We start from the raw sequence: 19811 nt of genomic DNA, 5'->3' as shown, positions 1-19811 counted from the left end.
ATTATGAACAGGTGCTCGATCGTGTTGATGAAAGATGCAATCGCTATCCCCGTATTGCTCTTCAACAGTGGAAAGCAAGACGGTGCTTAAAACATCAATGTAGGCCTGTGCTGTGACAGTGCCACGCAAAACAAGGGGTGTAAGCCCCCTCCATGAAAAACGGCACAGTAACCCTGGGTTCGGTGTGGGGCGGCAGTGGGGTGGGTGGACTGCTGGAGCCTGTTGTGGGGTTGTGAACCACTGGGGGCTAGGACGGGGACGAAGCCTCTCCATCGTTTCTAGGTCCCCAGTTCCATACAATACAGTACATGCATACCGCTTAATTCACAATTAAGTGGCTGGCAGAGGCTTCATCGAACCACCTTTACAATAATTCTGTATTATTCCAGTATCGAACAGCGCGCGGAGAAAACGAACACCTATATTTTTCCGCGCGAGCTCAGATTTCCCTATGTAGGACGCCGTCAACAAAATGTTTTCGCATTCGGAGGACAAAGTTGGTGGTTGAAATTTCGTGAGGAAATTCCGCCGCAACGAAAAACTCCTTTCTTTTAATGATGTCCATCCCAAATCCGGTACATGTCCGTGACAATCTCTCCCCTGTTTTTCGATAATACACTCCTGGAAATGGAAAAAAGAACACATTGACGCCGGTGTGTCAGACCCACCATACTTGCTCCGGACACTGCGAGAGAGCTGTACAAGCAATGATCACACGCACGGCACAGCGGACACACCAGGAACCGCGGTGTTGGCCGTCGAATGGCGCTAGCTGCGCAGCATTTGTGCACCGCCGCCGTCAGTGTCAGCCAGTTTGCCGTGGCATACGGAGCTCCATCGCAGTCTTTAACACTGGTAGCATGCCGCGACAGCGTGGACGTGAACCGTATGTGCAGTTGACGGACTTTGAGCGAGGGCGTATAGTGGGCATGCGGGAGGCCGGGTGGACGTACCGCCGAATTGCTCAACACGTGGGGCGTGAGGTCTCCACAGTACATCGATGTTGTCGCCAGTGGTCGGCGGAAGGTGCACGTGCCCGTCGACCTGGGACCGGACCGCAGCGACGCACGGATGCACGCCAAGACCGTAGGATCCTACGCAGTGCCGTAGGGGACCGCACCGCCACTTCCCAGCAAATTAGGGACACTGTTGCTCCTGGGGTATCGGCGAGGACCATTCGCAACCGTCTCCATGAAGCTGGGCTACGGTCCCGCACACCGTTAGGCCGTCTTCCGCTCACGCCCCAACATCGTGCAGCCCGCCTCCAGTGGTGTCGCGACAGGCGTGAATGGACGAATGGAGACGTGTCGTCTTCAGCGATGAGAGTCGCTTCTGCCTTGGTGCCAATGATGGTCGTATGCGTGTTTGGCGCCGTGCAGGTGAGCGCCACAATCAGGACTGCATACGACCGAGGCACACAGGGCCAACACCCGGCATCATGGTGTGGGGAGCGATCTCCTACACTGGCCGTACACCACTGGTGATCGTCGAGGGGACACTGAATAGTGCACGGTACATCCAAACCGTCATCGAACCCATCGTTCTACCATTCCTAGACCGGCAAGGGAACTTGCTGTTCCAACAGGACAATGCACGTCCGCATGTATCCCGTGCCACCCAACGTGCTCTAGAAGGTGTAAGTCAACTACCCTGGCCAGCAAGATCTCCGGATCTGTCCCCCATTGAGCATGTTTGGGACTGGATGAAGCGTCGTCTCACGCGGTCTGCACGTCCGGCACGAACGCTGGTCCAACTGAGGCGCCAGGTGGAAATGGCATGGCAAGCCGTTCCACAGGACTACATCCAGCATCTCTACGATCGTCTCCATGGGAGAATAGCAGCCTGCATTGCTGCGAAAGGTGGATATACACTGTACTAGTGCCGACATTGTGTATGCTCTGTTGCCTGTGTCTATGTGCCTGTGGTTCTGTCAGTGTGATCATGTGATGTATCTGACCCCAGGAGTGTGTCAATAAAGTTTCCCCTTCCTGGGACAATGAATTCACGGTGGTTTTATTTCAATTTCCAGGGGTGTACAAAACGTGCTGCTCATTTTTGAACTTTCTCGATGTACTCCACCAATCTTATCTGGTAAGGATCCCACACCGCGCAGCAGTACTCTAAAAGAAAATGGACAAGCGTAGTGTAGGCAATCTCTTTAGTAATCTCTTACATTTTCTAAGTGTTCTGGCAATATAACGCAGTCTTTGGTTTGCCTTCCCCACAACATTTTCTGTGTTCTTTCCAATTTAAGTTGTTCCTAATTGTAATTCCTAGGTATTTAGTTGAATTTACGGCCTTAGGATTTGACTGATTTATCGTGTAACCGAAGTTTAACTGATTCCTTGTAGCACTCATGTGAATGGCCTCACACTTTTTATTACTTATCGTCAATTGACAGTTTTCAAACCATACTAACTCGTTTTGCAATTTGTTTTGATCTTCTGATGACTTTACTAGAAGATAAACGACAGCATTGTCTACAAACAACCTAAGACGGCTGCTCAGATTGTCTCGTAAATCGTTTATATAGATAAGATACAGCAGAGGGCGTATGACACTACCTTGGGGAACGGCACAAATCACTTCTGTTTTATTCAGCGCCTTTCCATCAATTAGTACGAACTGTGACCCCTCTGACAGGAAATCACGAATCCGGTCACATAAGTGAAATGATATTTAACAAGCACGCAAATTTACTACAAGCCGCTTGTGTGGTACAGTGTCAAAAGCCTTCCGGAAATCTAGGATTACAGGACGAGCTGCCCTTCTTTGCACTTTTTCGATGTCCTTCTCCAGTCCAGTCTCGTAAGGATCCGATTGAGCATAGCAAGCTAGTGTAGGCAGTCTCTCTAGTAGACCTTCTGCGTCTTCTAAGTGTTCTGCCACTAAATCGCAGTTTTTCGTTCACTTTCTCCAAATCATTACCTATGTGATTTCTCCACTTTAAGTTATTCGTAATTGTAATCCCAGGTATTTAGTTGATGTGAAAGCCTTTAGATGTGTGTGGTTTGTCGTGTTACCGAAGTTAAGCGGATTCGTTTTAGTACTTGTGTGGATGACCTCGCAATGCAATGCAATGCAATGCCACTTTTCGTACCATGAGATAGCTAAAACATTTTCCAATTGGTCTGAATCTTTTGTTGACTTTAAGAGGCAGCATATGACAGCACCACCCGCAAACAATTTAAGAGGGCTGCTCAAATTGTCTCCTAAATGGTTTATGCAGATTAGGCACAGCAGGATGGCTGCAACAGGTCCTTCGGGGACGCCAGAAATCACTTTCGTTTTACTGGACGGCTTTCCGTCAGTTACGACGAACTGTGACTTCTTTGATAGGAAATCCAGTCGCCCAACTGAAACGATACTCCGAAGGCACGCAATTTCACAATAATTCGCTTGTGAGGAAGGGTATCGACGGCTTTGTGGAAAAACAAAAGCATGGAATCGATGTGAGATCCCCTGCAGTCACTACTTCTTGCGAACAAAGAGCTAGTTGGATTTCGTAAGTTCGGTATTTTCTGAGTCCGTGCTGACTGTTTGTGAACAGATCGTTTTGTTCTAGGTAATTCATAATGGTCGAACACAGTATGTTCCAAAATCCTACTGCAAATCAACGGTAGTGATATAGGTCTATGATTCATTGGATTACTATTACTTACTTACTTTCTTGAGTGTTGATGTGACCTGTACAACTTTTCTGTCCTTACGTACGGATCACTGATCGAGCGAGCGGTTGAATATGATTGCTAAGTATGGGGCTATTTTGTCAGCATACTCTGAAAGGAACATAGGCTCGTATGCGCTTTCCGTAATAGATGTAGTGCACTTTAGCAGAACCCTTCAAAATATTTCCGCTGTATTTGTGTACACTATATCCCGGCTACACACCCGAAAACATATTGTCCGTACAGTAATTGCCTGTGTGGTAACCAGACAGGAGACAGACAACAGATTCCGTCAACGTGTGCTCAAAAAACAGCGCGTGATACGGTGGCAGAGGCTTATCACAACGGCTGGACAGATATACGGCTGTGGCGGGACCTTGTAGCAGATTCGTGGATATCTCACAGGCTTCAGAGTCGCACGTGTCACGTCCTTGAGGTGTTGAGCGACTGCCTGTGCAGGAAGCTGGACCACGTACTCTTTCTACGGCTCTGTACCTCGGTCGGTAAAAACTGAAGTAGTCTGTCTGTCTGTCCGACAGAACCATTTTTCTCACGAACGGTTGGACATATCAAGTTGAAATATATGTCACATAATAAGGTGCACGGCCCCTTTGCGGAATAAAAAATTTTAGAATGTAAGACAAACGGCCGTATCTTTTAATTTCATTATGTTACGTATTTTGACGCTCCCAGACTCACTCACCAAAACCTATAGTGCACTCCCCGTTGACACATGAAATTTGGCAAGAAACAAGGTTTCACAGTAGAAGTAAAGGAAAAAATCAAATTGTTAATATCACACGGAAAAGTATTTCTTTTGTCATCTGTTATCCGACCGTCCGTGTGTCCGCGTTTAAGGAGCTCTTTTTCCTCAGCAATGGGTAACTAATTTCAAAACTGTCACATACTGACATCTACAGTCGCTTTGTGGTGTAAAAAACTGAAACCTGTAAGTCAATCCAGCCCGAAGATACTGATATTTATGTTGTTGTGTCGATTCCCTAAGGTCTCGACACAATGAGTGGCTAGGTGCACGCGAAACTAACGCAGACGGGCGTAAATTCTGAAACAGGAGACTGGATGAAAACTATAAAGAAAAGAAGAGAGATTTTAATATACTTAACTTTAATGTAGTCTTGTTCTTGTTGAAATACATCTCTTGCATAGTAGTAAGCAATTAGCAATGATACACATGGCGCCTTGCTAGGTAGTAGCGATGGACTAGCTGAAGGCTATTTAATCTGTCTCTCGGCAAATGAGAGGAATACTTGGTAGGTCTAGTCGCAAGCTATGTCGTCCGTACAACTGGGGCGAGGTCATGTCCGTGTCTTGTGACCTGCCCTGTGGTGGCGCTACGTTTGCGAATACACAGTGGCGACACGCGGGTCCGACATGTACTACAGGACCGCGGCCGATTTAAGTTACCACCTAGCAAGTGTGGTGTCTAGCGGTGACACCACATATGTCACATTGTTTGATATCTCGGCTGTTTAGACATCGATAGCGGGCAAAAATCGTCGATTTCGCGGGATGGGGGATGATCTATCTAATACTTCGAACGGTACCCTCGGTGCGCAAGTCCTACTCGCAAAACATCCCAGTTTTTTTTCCCTTCATGCTGTTTCAAATGGTTCAAATGGCCCTGAGCACTATGGGACTTCTGAGGTCATCAGTTCCCTAGAACTTAGAACTACTTAAACCTAATCTAAGGACAGCATACACATCGATGCCCGAGGCAGGATTCGAACCTGCGACCGTAGCGGTCGCGCGGTTCCAGACTGTAGCGCCTAGAAACGCTCGGCCACCCCGGCCGGCCATGCTGTTTCACTGCCTTCATCACACAGCGACGATAATGGGGTATCAGCAACAGTGTTTATCGTGTCCGGATACGCCGATATCCAGGCGACAGGCGAACAGCTGTTAGATACTGACCGGTGCGGATGGAGAGGGCGGCGGGGGGGGGGGGGATATTACGCTGTGGGGGACATTCACCTGGGCTTACTACCTGAGATGGTGATCGAAGGCGTCATTGCAGCTGTCGACTGCATGAAAATTATTGCATACGAAGTGCATTCCTTCATGCTTCAGATCTTCCCTGAGCGTACCTACCTTCCAGCAGGATAACTCTCCATGTCTCAAGGCCAGAATCGTGATACACTGGTTCGAGGAACATGACAGCTAACTCACGTTGTTGTCTTGACCACCAAATTCGCCTGGTCTGTACCCCATCGAAGACATCCGAGACTCCATCGTGCGCCGGTTCCGCACTCACAAACCAGACTATTGAGTGAACTGTGCTTAGATATCTGTGCCACACACTGCCACAAATCCACTATTTATTTGTTGAATCCAAGCTATCCATAACAGCTGCTGTATTGCCTTCCAACGAGATATTAAGTAGATACCCAAAATGTTTTTTGCTCACCACTGTATTTGGAAGTAATAATGCGTAGAATGTGGAAGTTTGTAGCTAAAGCATCTACATCTACATCGGTACTCCGCAAGCCACCTGACGGTGTGTGGCGGAGGGTACCTTGAGTACCTCTGTCGGTTCTCCCTTATATTCCAGTGTCGTATTGTTCGTGGAAAGAAGGATTGTCGGTATGCCTCTGTGTGGGCTCTAATCTCTCTGATTTTATCCTCATGGTCTCTTCGCGAGATATACGTAGGAGGGAGCAATATACTGCTGGACTCCTCGGCGAAGGTATGTTCTCGAAACTTCAACAAAAGCCCGTACCGAGCTACTAAGCGTCTCTCCTGCAGAGTCATCCACTGGAGTTTATCTATCATCTCCGTAACGCTTTCGCGATTACTAAATGATCCTGTAACGAAGCGCGCTGCTCTCCGTTGGATCTTCTCTATCTCTTCTGTCAACCCTATCTGGTACGGATCCCACACTGCTGAGCAGTATTCGAGCAGTGGGCGAACAATCGTACTGTAACCTACTTGCTTTGTTTTCGGATTGCATTTCCTTAAGATTCTTCCAATGAATCTCAGTCTGGCATCTGCTTTACCGACGATCAACTTTATATGATCATTCCATTTTAAATCACTCCTAATGCGTACTCCCAGATAATTTATGGAATTAACTGCTTCTACATCCATACTGCTTGGAAGCAACAATGAGTAGAATGTGCAAGGCTGGATTGTAGCTGAAGCATCTACATCCACACTGCGCAAGCCACCTGACGCTGTGTGGCGGAGTCTACTTCTGGTACCACTATGTGATCTGCAACTACACACATTCTACCAAACCCACCGTACGGTGCATGGCGGAGGGTACCACGCACCTCTACTAGTCATTTTCTTTTGTGTTCTACTCACAAACAGAGCGAGGGAAAAGCGACTGCCCCAATTTTCCGCATCTTATTTCGTGGTCCTTACGCGAGATGTACGTTGGCAGCAGTAGGATCGTTCTGCTGTCAGGATCCGGTTCTCTCAAATTTTCCCTGTTCTGTTATGCGTAAAGGTCGTCGCCTTGCCATTTAAGTTCTGAAACATGACTGTACTACTCGCGTGTTCTTCGAACCTATCGAACGTACCAGTCTCAGCCCGCCTCTTAATCGCTTCAGTTTCTTCCGTTAGTCCGACCTGGTGCGGATCCCAAACTCTCGAATAATATTCAGGAATGGGTCGCACTAGCGCCCTATGTGCTGTCTCCTATACAAGTGAGCTACACTTTCCCAGACTTCTCCCAATAAACGGAAGTGGAGAATTCACCTTCCCTACAACCAACCTGACGTGCTCATTCTGTTTCACATCGCTTTACAACGTTACGCCTGAATATTTAATCAATGTGACCGGCTCAAACGGCACACCACTACCGCTGTACTGCAACGTCACATGATTGTTTTTCCTACTCATTCGCATTAACTTACATTTTTCTTCATTCAGAACATCGATCAACGACGATGATCTTTCGTACACGGCAGTGCCGTCAGCCAACAACTGTAAGTTGCTGCTCACTCGGTCCGCCAGGCAATTTATGTATACAGTGAACATCAGCGGTCCTATCACACTGGGAAGAACGACTGTCCTTAAACCACTGCATTATCTCTAATTTCTCGAATTCTCCCGTAGTGATCATTTTGCGAGGCATATCTGGGAGCAAGCAATATGTTGTACGACACTTCCCGGAAAGTACTCTCTCCAAACGTGAATAGCAAACCTCTCCGTTATGCACAACACGTCTCTTGAAATGCCCACCACCGGAGTTCGTCGAGCATCTCTGTAACGCTCTCTCGCCGACTAAACGATCCCGTGACGAAACGCACCGCTCTTCTATCAGTCCCCTCTGGTGAGGGTCTCAAACTGATGAACAATATTTAATACTCGCTCTAGCAAATGCCTTGTAAGCCACTTCTATGGTGGACGAATTACACTTTCTTAAGGTTCTTCGTACGAACCTCAGTTTGCCATCTGCTTTTCCTACAGTTTTATGTGACCATTCCAGTTAAGGTCGATTCGGATAGATACTCCTAGGTATTCTATGACAGATACTGTTCCCAGCGGTTTGTCGTCAGTAGTATAGTTGTACAGTAGTGGATTTGCTTTCATGTGTGCGCCCGATATGTTGTTTACGTTCAGGGTCAAATGCCAGAGCCTGCACCATTCATCAAGCCTCTGCAGGCCCTTCCGCAAATCCTCACTGTCTTCTGGCTTTGCTACTTTGTTGTAGACAACCTCATCATATGCAAACAGCGTTAAACACCTACCGACGCTTTTTACTAGATCATTTATATGCACTTTAAACAGAAACGGTCCTCCACACTCTACGGAATTAATTTTACAGCTCTTGATTTTGTTCCGTTAACAGTGCATGTTAGATTCTATATGCAAGGAAATGTTGTATCTAGTCGCAAGTACACTATGTGATCAAAAGTATCCGGCCGCCCCCAAAAATATAAGTTTTTCATATTAGGTGCATTGTGCTATCTCTTACTTCCAGGTACTCCATATCAGCGACCTCATTAGTCATGAGACATCGTGAGAGAGCAGAATGGGGCGCTCCGCGGAACTCACAGACTTCGAACGTGGTCAGGTGACAGGGTGTCACTTGCGTCATACGTCTGTACGCGAGGTTTCCACACTCCTAAACATCCCTAGGTCCACAGTTTCCGATGTGATAGTGAAGTGGAAACCTGAAGGGACATGTACAGCACAAAAGCGTAGATGACGACCTCGTCTGTTGACCGACAGAGAGAGGTGACAGGTGAAGAGGGTCGTAATTTGTAATAGGCAGACATCTATTCCGACCATCACAAAGGAATTCCACAGTGCATCAGGATCCACTGCAAGTACTATGACAGTTAGGCGGGAGGTGAGAAAACTTGGATTTCACGGTCGAGCTGCTGCTCGTAAGCCACACGTCACGCCGGTAAATGCCAAATAACGCCTCGCTTGCTTGGTGTAAGGAGCGTAAACATTGGACGATCGAACAGTCGAAAGACGTTGTGTGGAGTGACGAATCACGGTACACAATGCAGCGATCCGATGGCAGGGTGTGGGTACGGGGAATGCCCGGTGAATTTCGTCTGCCAGCGTGTGTAGTGCCAACAGTGAAATTCGGAGGCGGTGGTGTTATGGTGTGGGCGTATTTTTCATGGAGGGGGGTTGCAACCCTTGTTGTTTTGCGCGGCACTATCACAGTACAGGCCTACATCAATGTTATAAGCACTTCCTTGCTTCCTACTGTTGAAGAGAAATTCGGGGATGGCGATTGCATCTTTCAACACGAATACTGTTCATAATGTACGGCCTGTGGGGAAGTGGTTACACGATAACAACATCCCTCTAATGGACTGGCCTACACAGAGTCCTGACCTGAATCCTATAGAACACCTTTGGGTTGTTTTGGAACACCGACTTCGTGCCAGGCCTCACCGACAGACATCGATACCTCAGTGCAGCAGTCCGTGAAGAATGGTCTGCCATTCCCCAAGAAACCTTCGAGCACCTGATTGAACGTATGCCTACGAGAGTGGAAGTTGTCATCAAGGCTAAGGATAGACCAACACCATACTGAATTCCAGCATTACCGCCACGAACTTGTAAGTCATTTTCAGCCAGGTATCCGGATACTTTTGATCACATAGGGTATGGTCGGGTATTCGGTAATCTTGCTCCTCCTTTTCTTTTTTTAAATTGAACGGAAGTACGCGACGGTGTCGAATGTCTTTCTGTAGTGAAGGAACTTCGCATCAACCTGAGGAAATGGCACATTACCAGCCATAGGGCAGTGACAGTTTATCTATAAAAAGACATTACGTACGAAGCGCTTGTGCAGCCCATACCTCAGAAAACTGCTGAAAACTATTGGGTCCCTATCAAATCAGACTAACAGTGGACATCCAGTATAAGACAAAGGAGATCAGCACAAATGGTGGCAGGTTTGTTAGGTTTGGAAGCGTAGCAGAAGTGGTGGCGAAACATGACAGACGCTCGAAGAGTGTCGCCACACTGCTGACAAGAGTGTTTGGAAAACTTAAAGGGCCGTGTTAAAATACAAAATAAAAAATGAAAGTAATGTTTTGCGAGGGAGTGCTCCCGAATATATCTCCAGCCCCCGAAACAGTGCCAATCAAACTTTGTGAAAAAAATACTGTGCATTGGGACATTCTTCGCAAACTTTTTGGTTCTAGTTGGGAGTGTCATAGGAAAGGATCACTATGAAGCGAGTGGCAGTGGGCACTTCGGAGGGTAACAGATGTTAGGCCTTTTACCAGAGTTTAATTTGGTTCATTAATTTCATGTTCCATGGACCATTTGCACGATAAATAGTAATACAGAATGCGGTACTTGTCATTTAACATTCGCATCTCAAATAAATTTGTAAATGTGGCTACGTGCTGAACTTTCAAGTTTTTTTTTTTTTTTTTTTTTTTTTTTTTTATAATATAGAGGTCTCAGTTAGTAACTGCTACCCACTATCTTTCACGCATGATAATAATTGAAATTCTTGTACTGGACAGGAGGAGTTGTTACAAAGAAACTTTTTCAATTTTTCAAATTTTCCCTTTCTGTTTCTCGGATATTTTACATCACCATTATTCTTCTTCTGTTATAACTTCATGTACTGACTCGTTCCGTGACCAATGAGACTCGCTCGTGAATATGGTCCTGTGGAACATGGGATGTAAAATGAAATGAAATAGGTGACCAGAAATTTTCGTTACAGTATTGTGCACCCAATTTTGTGCTAAAACAGCCGTAATGTAGAGTCATGAATATCATTTTTTTCTTCTCGTATAATTATGTAGACTATTACTCCGTTTGAACTATAGCGTATTATTTACAACAAACTTCATGAGGAAATACGTACACTGTGAAGGCATAGTCAGATTTAACAACTCCTTAAACACATGTGTGTGCAAGATGGTAGTGGGTGACCACCACATGTTATTCTTACAGCACATTTTAGATCAATGACATTCTTTCTTGATGATTAGTTACCCAAGAACATTGTTTCATATGACATTGTTGAATGGAAATATGGAGAATACAAGTTACTGAGTTGTTTCACCGCAAAATTTACAATGAGTCTGCTGAACTAACCTTCTTTTAGGAGTTCAGAAATGTGATTTTTGCAGTTTAAATTCTCATCAATATGGACGCCTAAGAATTTTGAAATTTCCACCGTATTTATTATCTCCTCACCATGTGTTTATTTATCATTGGTGTAGTACCTCTAGACACGCAGAACAGAGTATGTTGCGTCTTTTTAAAATTGAGTGTGAGACCATTCGCGGAAAACCAGTCAATTGTACTTTTAGGGATACTGTTTACCAATTCCTGATGTTGCTGGATGTATGCCTGTAAAAACTAACGCTTCTTGTTACATATACACAGCCGGGAAAAAAATTAGTGCACCTGGATCCGATGGCGGCATATGCCACCTGGGGGATAGTAGATATACTGATGGTGGTGTCAACATTGTCCGCCGACAGATGGCGTAGTGGCATAGCTACCAGAGCGCAATCTGTTTCTGCCCTTTAGTGGGGAATGTTGACAGCCAGAAGGGTCCGTGTGGAGCAACCAGGCAACCATGGCACGGAGACGCCCTCGTGGCTCCTACGGCCAACTGACAGAGTTTGAGAATGGTCACAATGTAGCCTTGCGAGTAGTTTCCGATAACTGCCGAACAAGTTGCACGTAATGAGATTTTCACTCTGCAGCGGAGTGTGCGCTGATATGAAACTTCCTGGCAGATTAAAGCTGGGTGCCGGACCGAGACTAGAACTGGGGATCTTTGCCTTTGGCGGGCAAGTGCCCTACCATCTGAGCAGAAGAGCTTGTGTGAAGTTTGGAAGGTAGGAGACGAGGTACTGGCAGAAGTAAAGCTGTGAGGACGGGGCGTGAGTCGTGCTTGGGTAGCTCAAATGCTAGAGTACTATCCCGCGAAAGGCAAAGGTGCCGAGTTCGAGTCTCGGTCCGGCAGACAGTTTTAATCCGCCAGGAAGTTTCAAGTTGCATGTGGTGCGTCGGTTGTGCAAGTATGCTCGTATCGGTGGCCACGTGAACATTGTCACATCCGTAGAGATTCTGGACGTCCACGCAGCACAAACGCCAGCAGGGATTATCCTACTGTCAGGGCAGCAGTGGCAGGCCGTACAGCTACCACAGCACACATAAGAGGAGTGGTGAGCCCAGACGTCTCGACACGAGCTGTTGAGAACCAGTTTTATTAGCAGTGGGAACTTTTTTCTTTAGTTTTACTTGTAGAATAACATATTAGAGTATTTGCAGATCTTCGTGAATCAACCTGTATAGGCTGCCCGCCCGGTTAGCCGTGCGGTGTAACGCGCTGCTTCCCGAGCGGGGAGGCGAGCCGGTCCCCGGTACGAATCGGCCCGGCGGATTAGTGTCGAGGTCCGGTGTTCAAAAATGGTTCAAATGGCTCTGAGCAGTATGGGACTTAACAGCTATGGTGATCAGTCCCCTGGAACGTAGAACTACTTAAACCTAACTAACCTAAAGACATCACACAACACCCTGTCATCACGAGGCAGAGAAAATCCCTGATCCCGCCGGGAATCGAACCCGGGAACCCGGGCGCGGGAAGCGGGAACGCTGCCGCACGACCACGAGCTGCGGACAGGTCCGGTGTGCCGGCCAGCCTGTGGATGGTTTTTCCATCTGCCTCGGCCAATGCGAGCTGGTTCCCATTATTCCGCCTCGGTTTTTAAGGCGGTTTTCCATCTGCCTTAGCGAATGCTGGCTGGTTCCCCTTATTCCGCCTCAGTTACACTATGCTGCACAAATACTGTCTGCACGTAGGCATACAGCACAATTACTGTACCATACAAGCATTTGGGGTTCTCGTCTGGTACGAGACGTTCCCCGCGTTGGGGGTGGGGCGAATACACAAGGGCACGCAACTCACGCCTCACGCCACAGCATCGACGTGCACGGCTCAACTGCGTGCACGCAGTTGTTGATCTTCCGCTTGCATGACGTAGACCTTGTTGTATCCACGGACCCACCCAACCAACCAACCAACCAACTCGCGCACGCGCGCCCTGGCCACAGTTCCTGTCGCGGCCGTCGGCGCGGCGTCTCAGGGCGTTACCGCCGACGGAAGAGGTCGCGCCATGGCTGGGCTCGGGTCCGCAGCGCCCTCTGCCTTTTGCATATAAGGAGGAGCGCTGGCCCCGGGACGGTATCCCTCCAAAACCCAGGCGATCATTGTAGGCAAAACCACCCCTTCCTTCCGCCTCCTTGATTTCTACATCACCATCTATGGCCATCCTATCGCCCTCACTCCCACCCTTAAGTACCTTGGCGTCACCCTCGACCGTCGCCTCTCCTGGACTCCCCACCTCCGGACAATCCAAGCCAAGGCACGCTCCCGACTCAGCCTCCTCAAGCTCCTCTCCGGCCGTACGTGGGGTCTGGACCCCTCCACCATCCTCCACACCTATAAATCCCTCATCCGCCCTATCCTTTGTTATGCCCATCCGGCTTGGATCTCCGCCCCCCCTCCCTTTTATAAATCCCTCCAAATCCTCGAACGCCACGCTCTCCGCCTCGCCTATCGCATCCGTCTCCCCTCCCCCACGCGGATCCTGTATGATCTCATCCCCTTCCCCCACCTCCTCCTTTTCCTTGAAAGGATACAGATCTTGTACACCTCCCGTAAACTTGATCCTCCTCACCCGCTCGTCTCCCCGATCCTCTCCCACCCCCGCCCGCTGCCGCGCCTGTATTCCCACGTCCCGCCCGGTCTCCATCTGTCCACCCTCCTTACCCTCTCCCAAGGTGGCTTCCGCCAGCTCCCTCTCCCTGATGATGTCCTCGTCCCCTCCATCTACCCCTCCTATCAACTTTGACCCTGCCCCGCCCCCCCACTTCCCGTGTCCTTTCCTTTCGGCACCCTCCCTCCCTTCTCTTCTCTTCCCTTCTTTTTCCATCTCCCCGTCCCCTCCCTTCCCCCTCTTCCCCCGGGCTTCCTCTCCCCCTTCCTCCCTCCCCCCTATCTCCCCTGCCCGTGGCATCTCTGCTCTCCCCTCTCGCTCTCCCACTCCCCTTCCTCCTCCTCCTCTCTTGGCAGGTCTCGCACAGGCATAGTGAACATTTGCGCGCCGGAGATCGTCGCCTTCTGTGTCTCGTGTGTGTGACGTCGTATAGTGTTTTTGGTGTCCGCTGTCCCACTACTACGTTCACTTGTGCCGTCGGATTCATCAGTGTTTTGTGCGCCGTGCCAACGTGTTTTCAGTGTTGTTATCGTCACATGTGAACGACTCCGTGTTTTTTGTGTCTCTGTGACCTCTCTCTTTTGCCCGTCATTTTGTTCATTGTCATTCACCATTTTTTATACTCTTGTAAAACGCTATGGCTGAAGAGCGGCGTAGTGTGCCGCTGCCAGCCTACCTGATTTGTACAGGTTTTAAAATAACAATAAAGTAAAAAAAAAAAAAAACCCGAGACGGACAGTCTATTGTCTATTGCTAGCCTCTCGTGGAGTTTATAGCGGAGCCATTGCAGTGTGATATTTGCTATTGTATTCGACGAGGCTCAGTACACGGATTACTCTCGGATATTACTCGGACTTGTATTGCTGGTGCACGTTTCGTCAGAAATGAAGATAAGTTATCTCTTCATTCTAGCTGGCGCAATTCTTGTCATTAATTAGTTTTCGGCCAACAGACATTGCTACATCCTGGTCACTACCCACGCTTTATACAATTTTTGGTGGCTGCCCCAAAAGTACCGCCGAGGACATTGGGTTTCGGAGCCGTCACAAAACACCTGGTGGGCGCTGTCTCGCAGAGTGCGTTGGTTCAAGACACGCTGGCCCCACGCCTGGCCTCATGGTCTGGGCTGCGATAAGCTACAACCCTCGTTCACCTTTGGTGTTTCTGGAGGGAACGCTAACCAGCGCTCGGTGCGTGCACAATGTTGTTAGAGCCGTTCTGTTGCGACAAGTAGGTGGTGGTATGTTCCAGCTGGACAATGCTCGCCCGCACACTGCCCGTCAAACTCAACGTGCTCTTCAGGACGTGCAGAAACTTCCCTGGCCATCACGATCTCCAGACTTGTCCCCAATCGGGCACGTGTCGGATACGATGGGACGAGAAGTGACTCGCGCGACTCGTCAGCCAATCAGGCCTTGCAGAACTACCTGAAAAGATCGAAGAGGCGTGGCGTAACGTATTCCAGGACAGTATTCTTCATCTGTACGATCGACGGGATGCCAGCGTCAATACCTGCACTGCTGCCCATGAAAGCTGTACCGGCCGGCCGCTCTGGTCGAGCGGTTCTAGAAGCTTCAGTCTACAGCCGTGCTGCTGCTGCGGTCGCAGGTTCGAATCCTGTCTCGGGCATGGATGTGTGTGATGTTCTTAGCTTAGGTTTAAGCAGTTGTAAGTCTAGGGGATTGATGACCTGAGAACTTTAAGTCCCATAGTGCTCAGAGCCATTTGAAGCTGTACCACATACGAACATGGGTGTTTCAGCTTGTGTCGATTCCTGGTACCTCGTAACCGCTTGTGCTATTGAACTGTAGTCAGTTCACGTACTCCATATGAACTGTTGCTAGAATAGAGCTTGAGTGCATTGGAAAATCTCTAGAGGTGTGCATTAATTTTTTTCCGACAGTGTATATTAGATGTGATTCGTTCTCAGACTACATTGGTTGAGCTATTAAGTACAACTTCATGCATTCTCCGATCGCGCACGGAGCGCGAGAAGAATGACTATTTAAATGCCTATGTGTGCGCTGGAATTAATCTAATCTTTGTGGTCATTTTTTCTCGAGGCTTTCTAAGTAGGCTTCTGTGAGACAATTCACGATCTTCAACGTGTGGTATACTTTCCCGTGAGTCGAAGCTGTGACCACCTGCCGTGCCCTCCTTTGTACATATTCAGTGTTCCTTGTTAGACCAGTGGCTAACACACTGGACTCGCATTCGGGAGGACGACGGTTCAATCCCGCATCCGGCCATCCTGATTTAGGTTTCCCGTGATTTCAATAAATCGCTCCAGGCAAATGCTGGGATGGTTCCTTTGAATCCCTAATCCGATGAGACCGACGACCTCGCTGTCTGGTCTCCTTCCCCAAACAAACCAACCCAATCCCCCCCCCCCCTTTGTTATACCTATTTTTTGGCACGGGATCCACACGCATGAGAACAAGATTGTTGGATGGCACGCTCGAGTGATGTGTTAGCGACATGGGTTGCAGACCAACCGCATTTTTACACTGTACTGCCACCGAGCAGAGAGGCATGGAGCTTGTCTTACCTGCACTTGAGCCTAGCTCACTGTTCCATTTCATATCCCTACAGACCTCGTTACACGCAGGTATTTGTCCGAGTTGACCGAATCCTGTTATGATAAACTTGTGTCGCAGCCTCAGGACCAAATCGCCAACCTTTGCACAACTTCTCAGACAGTGTTGTTGATGATGAAACCTTGTTGCAAAATGTTAACTGGTTAAATAAATGATAAAAAGTCTGAGGAATGTCGCAGAGCACTGTGTGTAAATCTTACCAAGATCCGACTGGATATTTGGGCAGCTTTGTCCATGTAGTACGTTTCTGTAGACTAGGTTATTGTCCGCTGCTTCACTTGCGTAGATGTGTGGTCCGTACATACCTTTTTTTGTTTTTCTTTAATCGAATTAGTATGTTGTTATGCCTATTCCTCGTTTGCACTGTAAAAGAGTTAGTGATCCTTTACACGGCTGGCAGTCTTTGAATAATTAAAGTGTTACAGTGAATTTAATTTAATTTCATACAGCGAGTTAAAAAAGAAAGAGAGAAACTGGATTAGTGCTTCTCTAATTAATAGCGCCATTCTCACAGATGGATATTCCTGTACATGGAATAGCATCTAAATATGTCACCCATTTTGTCGTCAGTAATAATTAGTTTGCGTATTACTATAACAAAATTATTTTGGAGCTACATATACATACATACATACATCAATGCTTGTTCCATAGATAATGAATACGACATTTCGTAATGATGTGGAACGTGTCATTTTAATATAAGTTTTCTTTACACAAAATAATTAATTTTTCTAATTTACACTTACTACTTTACAAGACGTACTGAAAAAAATCAGCGTATTAATGATCCGTTTCTTTTTCTGTGGAGTTCAGACAAAAGCCGATTTGTCGTGGTGACTGTTGAATAGATTCCTTTGATTCAATTTACAAATTGCATCTTCTAAATTTTTCACACTTATTAAGGGATAGATCTTGCTCTTTTCCGAACGCACTTCTCACCAAAAAGCGATTCAGCTTTCATAATTCTATTTATCCTTTATTTCACTCCCTTAGGGGTTGAATTTAAAAATACATTAAAAAACCTGTGTAACACGTATTTTTTAATTTATAAACGAGAAGTCAAATACCAGTTTTTATAGAAGTAGTTTTTCTCCAAAGGCACTGAAACACGTATTTTCTTTTCTGGCCAAAAAACCAAAATATTTTCGAAAAATCTTTTATCCCCTATTTCACCCCCTTACTGTTGGAATTTCGAAAAATCATACAGTACAAGGTCAACATCCTCTCCACATTTCAAGTTTCTACCCTTAGCAGTTTGGGGTGGGCGACGAGCAGTCACTGAATCAGTCAGAAGGTGTTCTTTTGTATATAGAGATAACGATCATCTGGAAAAAGTCTGTGGTTAGTATTGGTATTGACTGCCATGTGATTAATAACAACATCAAGGGCGACAACACACTTCCTTAGGGGACGACTAAACTGTCTTCCATTTCTGTCAACGATTCTCCATCCGGAAAATATGCTGCATCACCCATACCAAGAAATCCTCAATAGTGTAACAAACCTTGTCCGCAATCCCATTTAATTTTGCTTTGTGAACAAACATCGGTGTGTTACGGAGGGAAGCATAATATTTGGGAAATCCATCGAAACATGTCAACCAACTTAGTACATATATGGCTTACTATCTAGGAAAAAGAATGCATGCCGAGTCTATAGTTTTCCGGCTACGTTTGCTGGTAAATCACGGCATTTAATTCGTGGGAGTGGGTGTGGCAGTAGGCAGCGTGAAAAGCAAAGAATAAGTCTGGAACGCTTCCAACAAGTTCAGCCAAACGTAGTATGCTTACGACTTTTTACTACATAGAAAAGAAGCGTCAAATACTCTTTTGGAAACGTGTCGATAAAGTCAGCTTGTTTTTTACACTATAAGCAGATGTAATTCCCTTTTAAAATCAATAACCAAGCGATGTGGAGCAGTGGTAAGTCACTGGCCCCGTGGTTCGAATTCTCGCGCAGTCAATTATTTTTAGGTTTTACAAGGTTTCACTAAAATTTGTAAGGCGAGTGCTGGAATGATTGCTTTGAAAGGGACCGATTTCTCTCCGCTATCCGAACTTGTGGCCCAACTCTAATGACTTCGTCGTCGACGCGATTTTAACTTCAATCGCTCTTCCTGCCTCCAGTGAGACTGGGAGAAACGACTGAACAAGCACGGAACTCAGCTGTTAATCAACAGAATGTGACACATAATCCATAAAACGTTGGTTGCTTGAAAGTGCAAGTAGTGTAATTTTGCGGTAAATGGATGAGCATATAACAAAAAAAAAAGATGTTCAGGCGGTTTTAAGTTAGAGTTTTAGATGTCCGCCACTTCAAAATGCGGGCACATATTTACACACACACACACACACAGACAGACACACACAAAGCGTAAATTCGCCCACCTCACAGGAGCAACGATATCTTTTCTTTTCTTTCTCAGACTTCGGAATCCGATACACTGTGAAATATCAATATTCCTGTTTGCTCTTTGGACGAAGGCAGAGTAATTTCCGCTTGTTTCTGCTGGGTCGATATCGTCGTTTCCATGGGGGCGGGAGCGCCGAAACGCTCTGAGATCTGAAAGCAAGGCGCCAAACAAGAGAACAGGTGTGGCCAGGGGCAGTACTTACTCGTCCAATTCCTCCTCGTCGGACGACATGATGATCAGCTTCTCCGGCTTCGACATGGCTGAGAATCGGCGGAAAAGGTGTCAAACGGGGAAAGGTGACTGAAATTTCGTGTGCAGACGGGATGCGCGCTGTCGAGGCGACGGGGTAACTGGTGTAGGCGCGACGCGGTCTCCTAGAGCAGGGCCGGCCGCATCCTGTCGCACTTGGGAGGAGACGGGGGTGTGTGCGCCTGCAGCACCGCGCACTGTCGGCAATAGGGAGCGGACAGCGGCGTTCCACCTGCGCCCGGTCGCCACTGATCCGTCAGCGCAGCGCGGGGCCGGCCGAGCGCTCGTAGTTCTGGCGTCTGCCGCGAGGAGCGCTAGCGCGAGGCGCCGCTGTTCGCGCTTCCTGCTGTTGCAGCAACGAGCGCTGCTGTCGAGGTCGTAATTTTTGCGACTGTCGATCACTCGGCCTCGTCGCTCTGTTCGTAAAGTCGATCCAGCGGAGTATCGAGGAAAGAAAGAGGCGCTGCAGCCACTACCTCCCCGCTACCGCTGTCCCAAGAAGCGTATCCCCGCTCCCCAAAGAGACACATCGTGCTCCGTAATATTTGTTTACATGCTATTATTTCAGAATTTTTTGTGTAGTGTTGTTGTTTTATTTTTCTTTGAGTTGTTGTTTCCAACATGTTTATTTTATCTGCTGTCATGATTTATTTAAAAAAAAAAACAGGATTCTTACTGCGAGGGTTGC

At 47.3% G+C, this 19811-nt stretch overlaps 1 protein-coding gene across 2 annotated transcripts in view; it reads right to left on the bottom strand.

Moving 5' to 3' along the window:
- LOC126215365 (uridine phosphorylase 1) overlaps window positions 1-19359 on the bottom strand; it is a 415530-nt gene extending 396171 nt beyond the window's left edge. For both annotated transcript variants that reach the window (XM_049942057.1, XM_049942059.1), the window contains exon 1: window positions 19077-19359. Coding sequence is in view for 1 of the 2 variants with exons in the window: in XM_049942059.1 (XP_049798016.1) it covers window positions 19077-19132 (56 nt within the window). In the remaining variant the exon portion in view is untranslated. The remainder of the gene's footprint in view (window positions 1-19076) is intronic.
- Window positions 19360-19811: the final 452 nt, after the last annotated feature.

This window comes from Schistocerca nitens, chromosome 12 (genome assembly GCF_023898315.1).
Source record: "Schistocerca nitens isolate TAMUIC-IGC-003100 chromosome 12, iqSchNite1.1, whole genome shotgun sequence".
NCBI classification, from domain to species: Eukaryota; Metazoa; Arthropoda; class Insecta; order Orthoptera; family Acrididae; genus Schistocerca; species Schistocerca nitens.
This window is presented reverse-complemented; position numbering and strand designations above follow the sequence as displayed.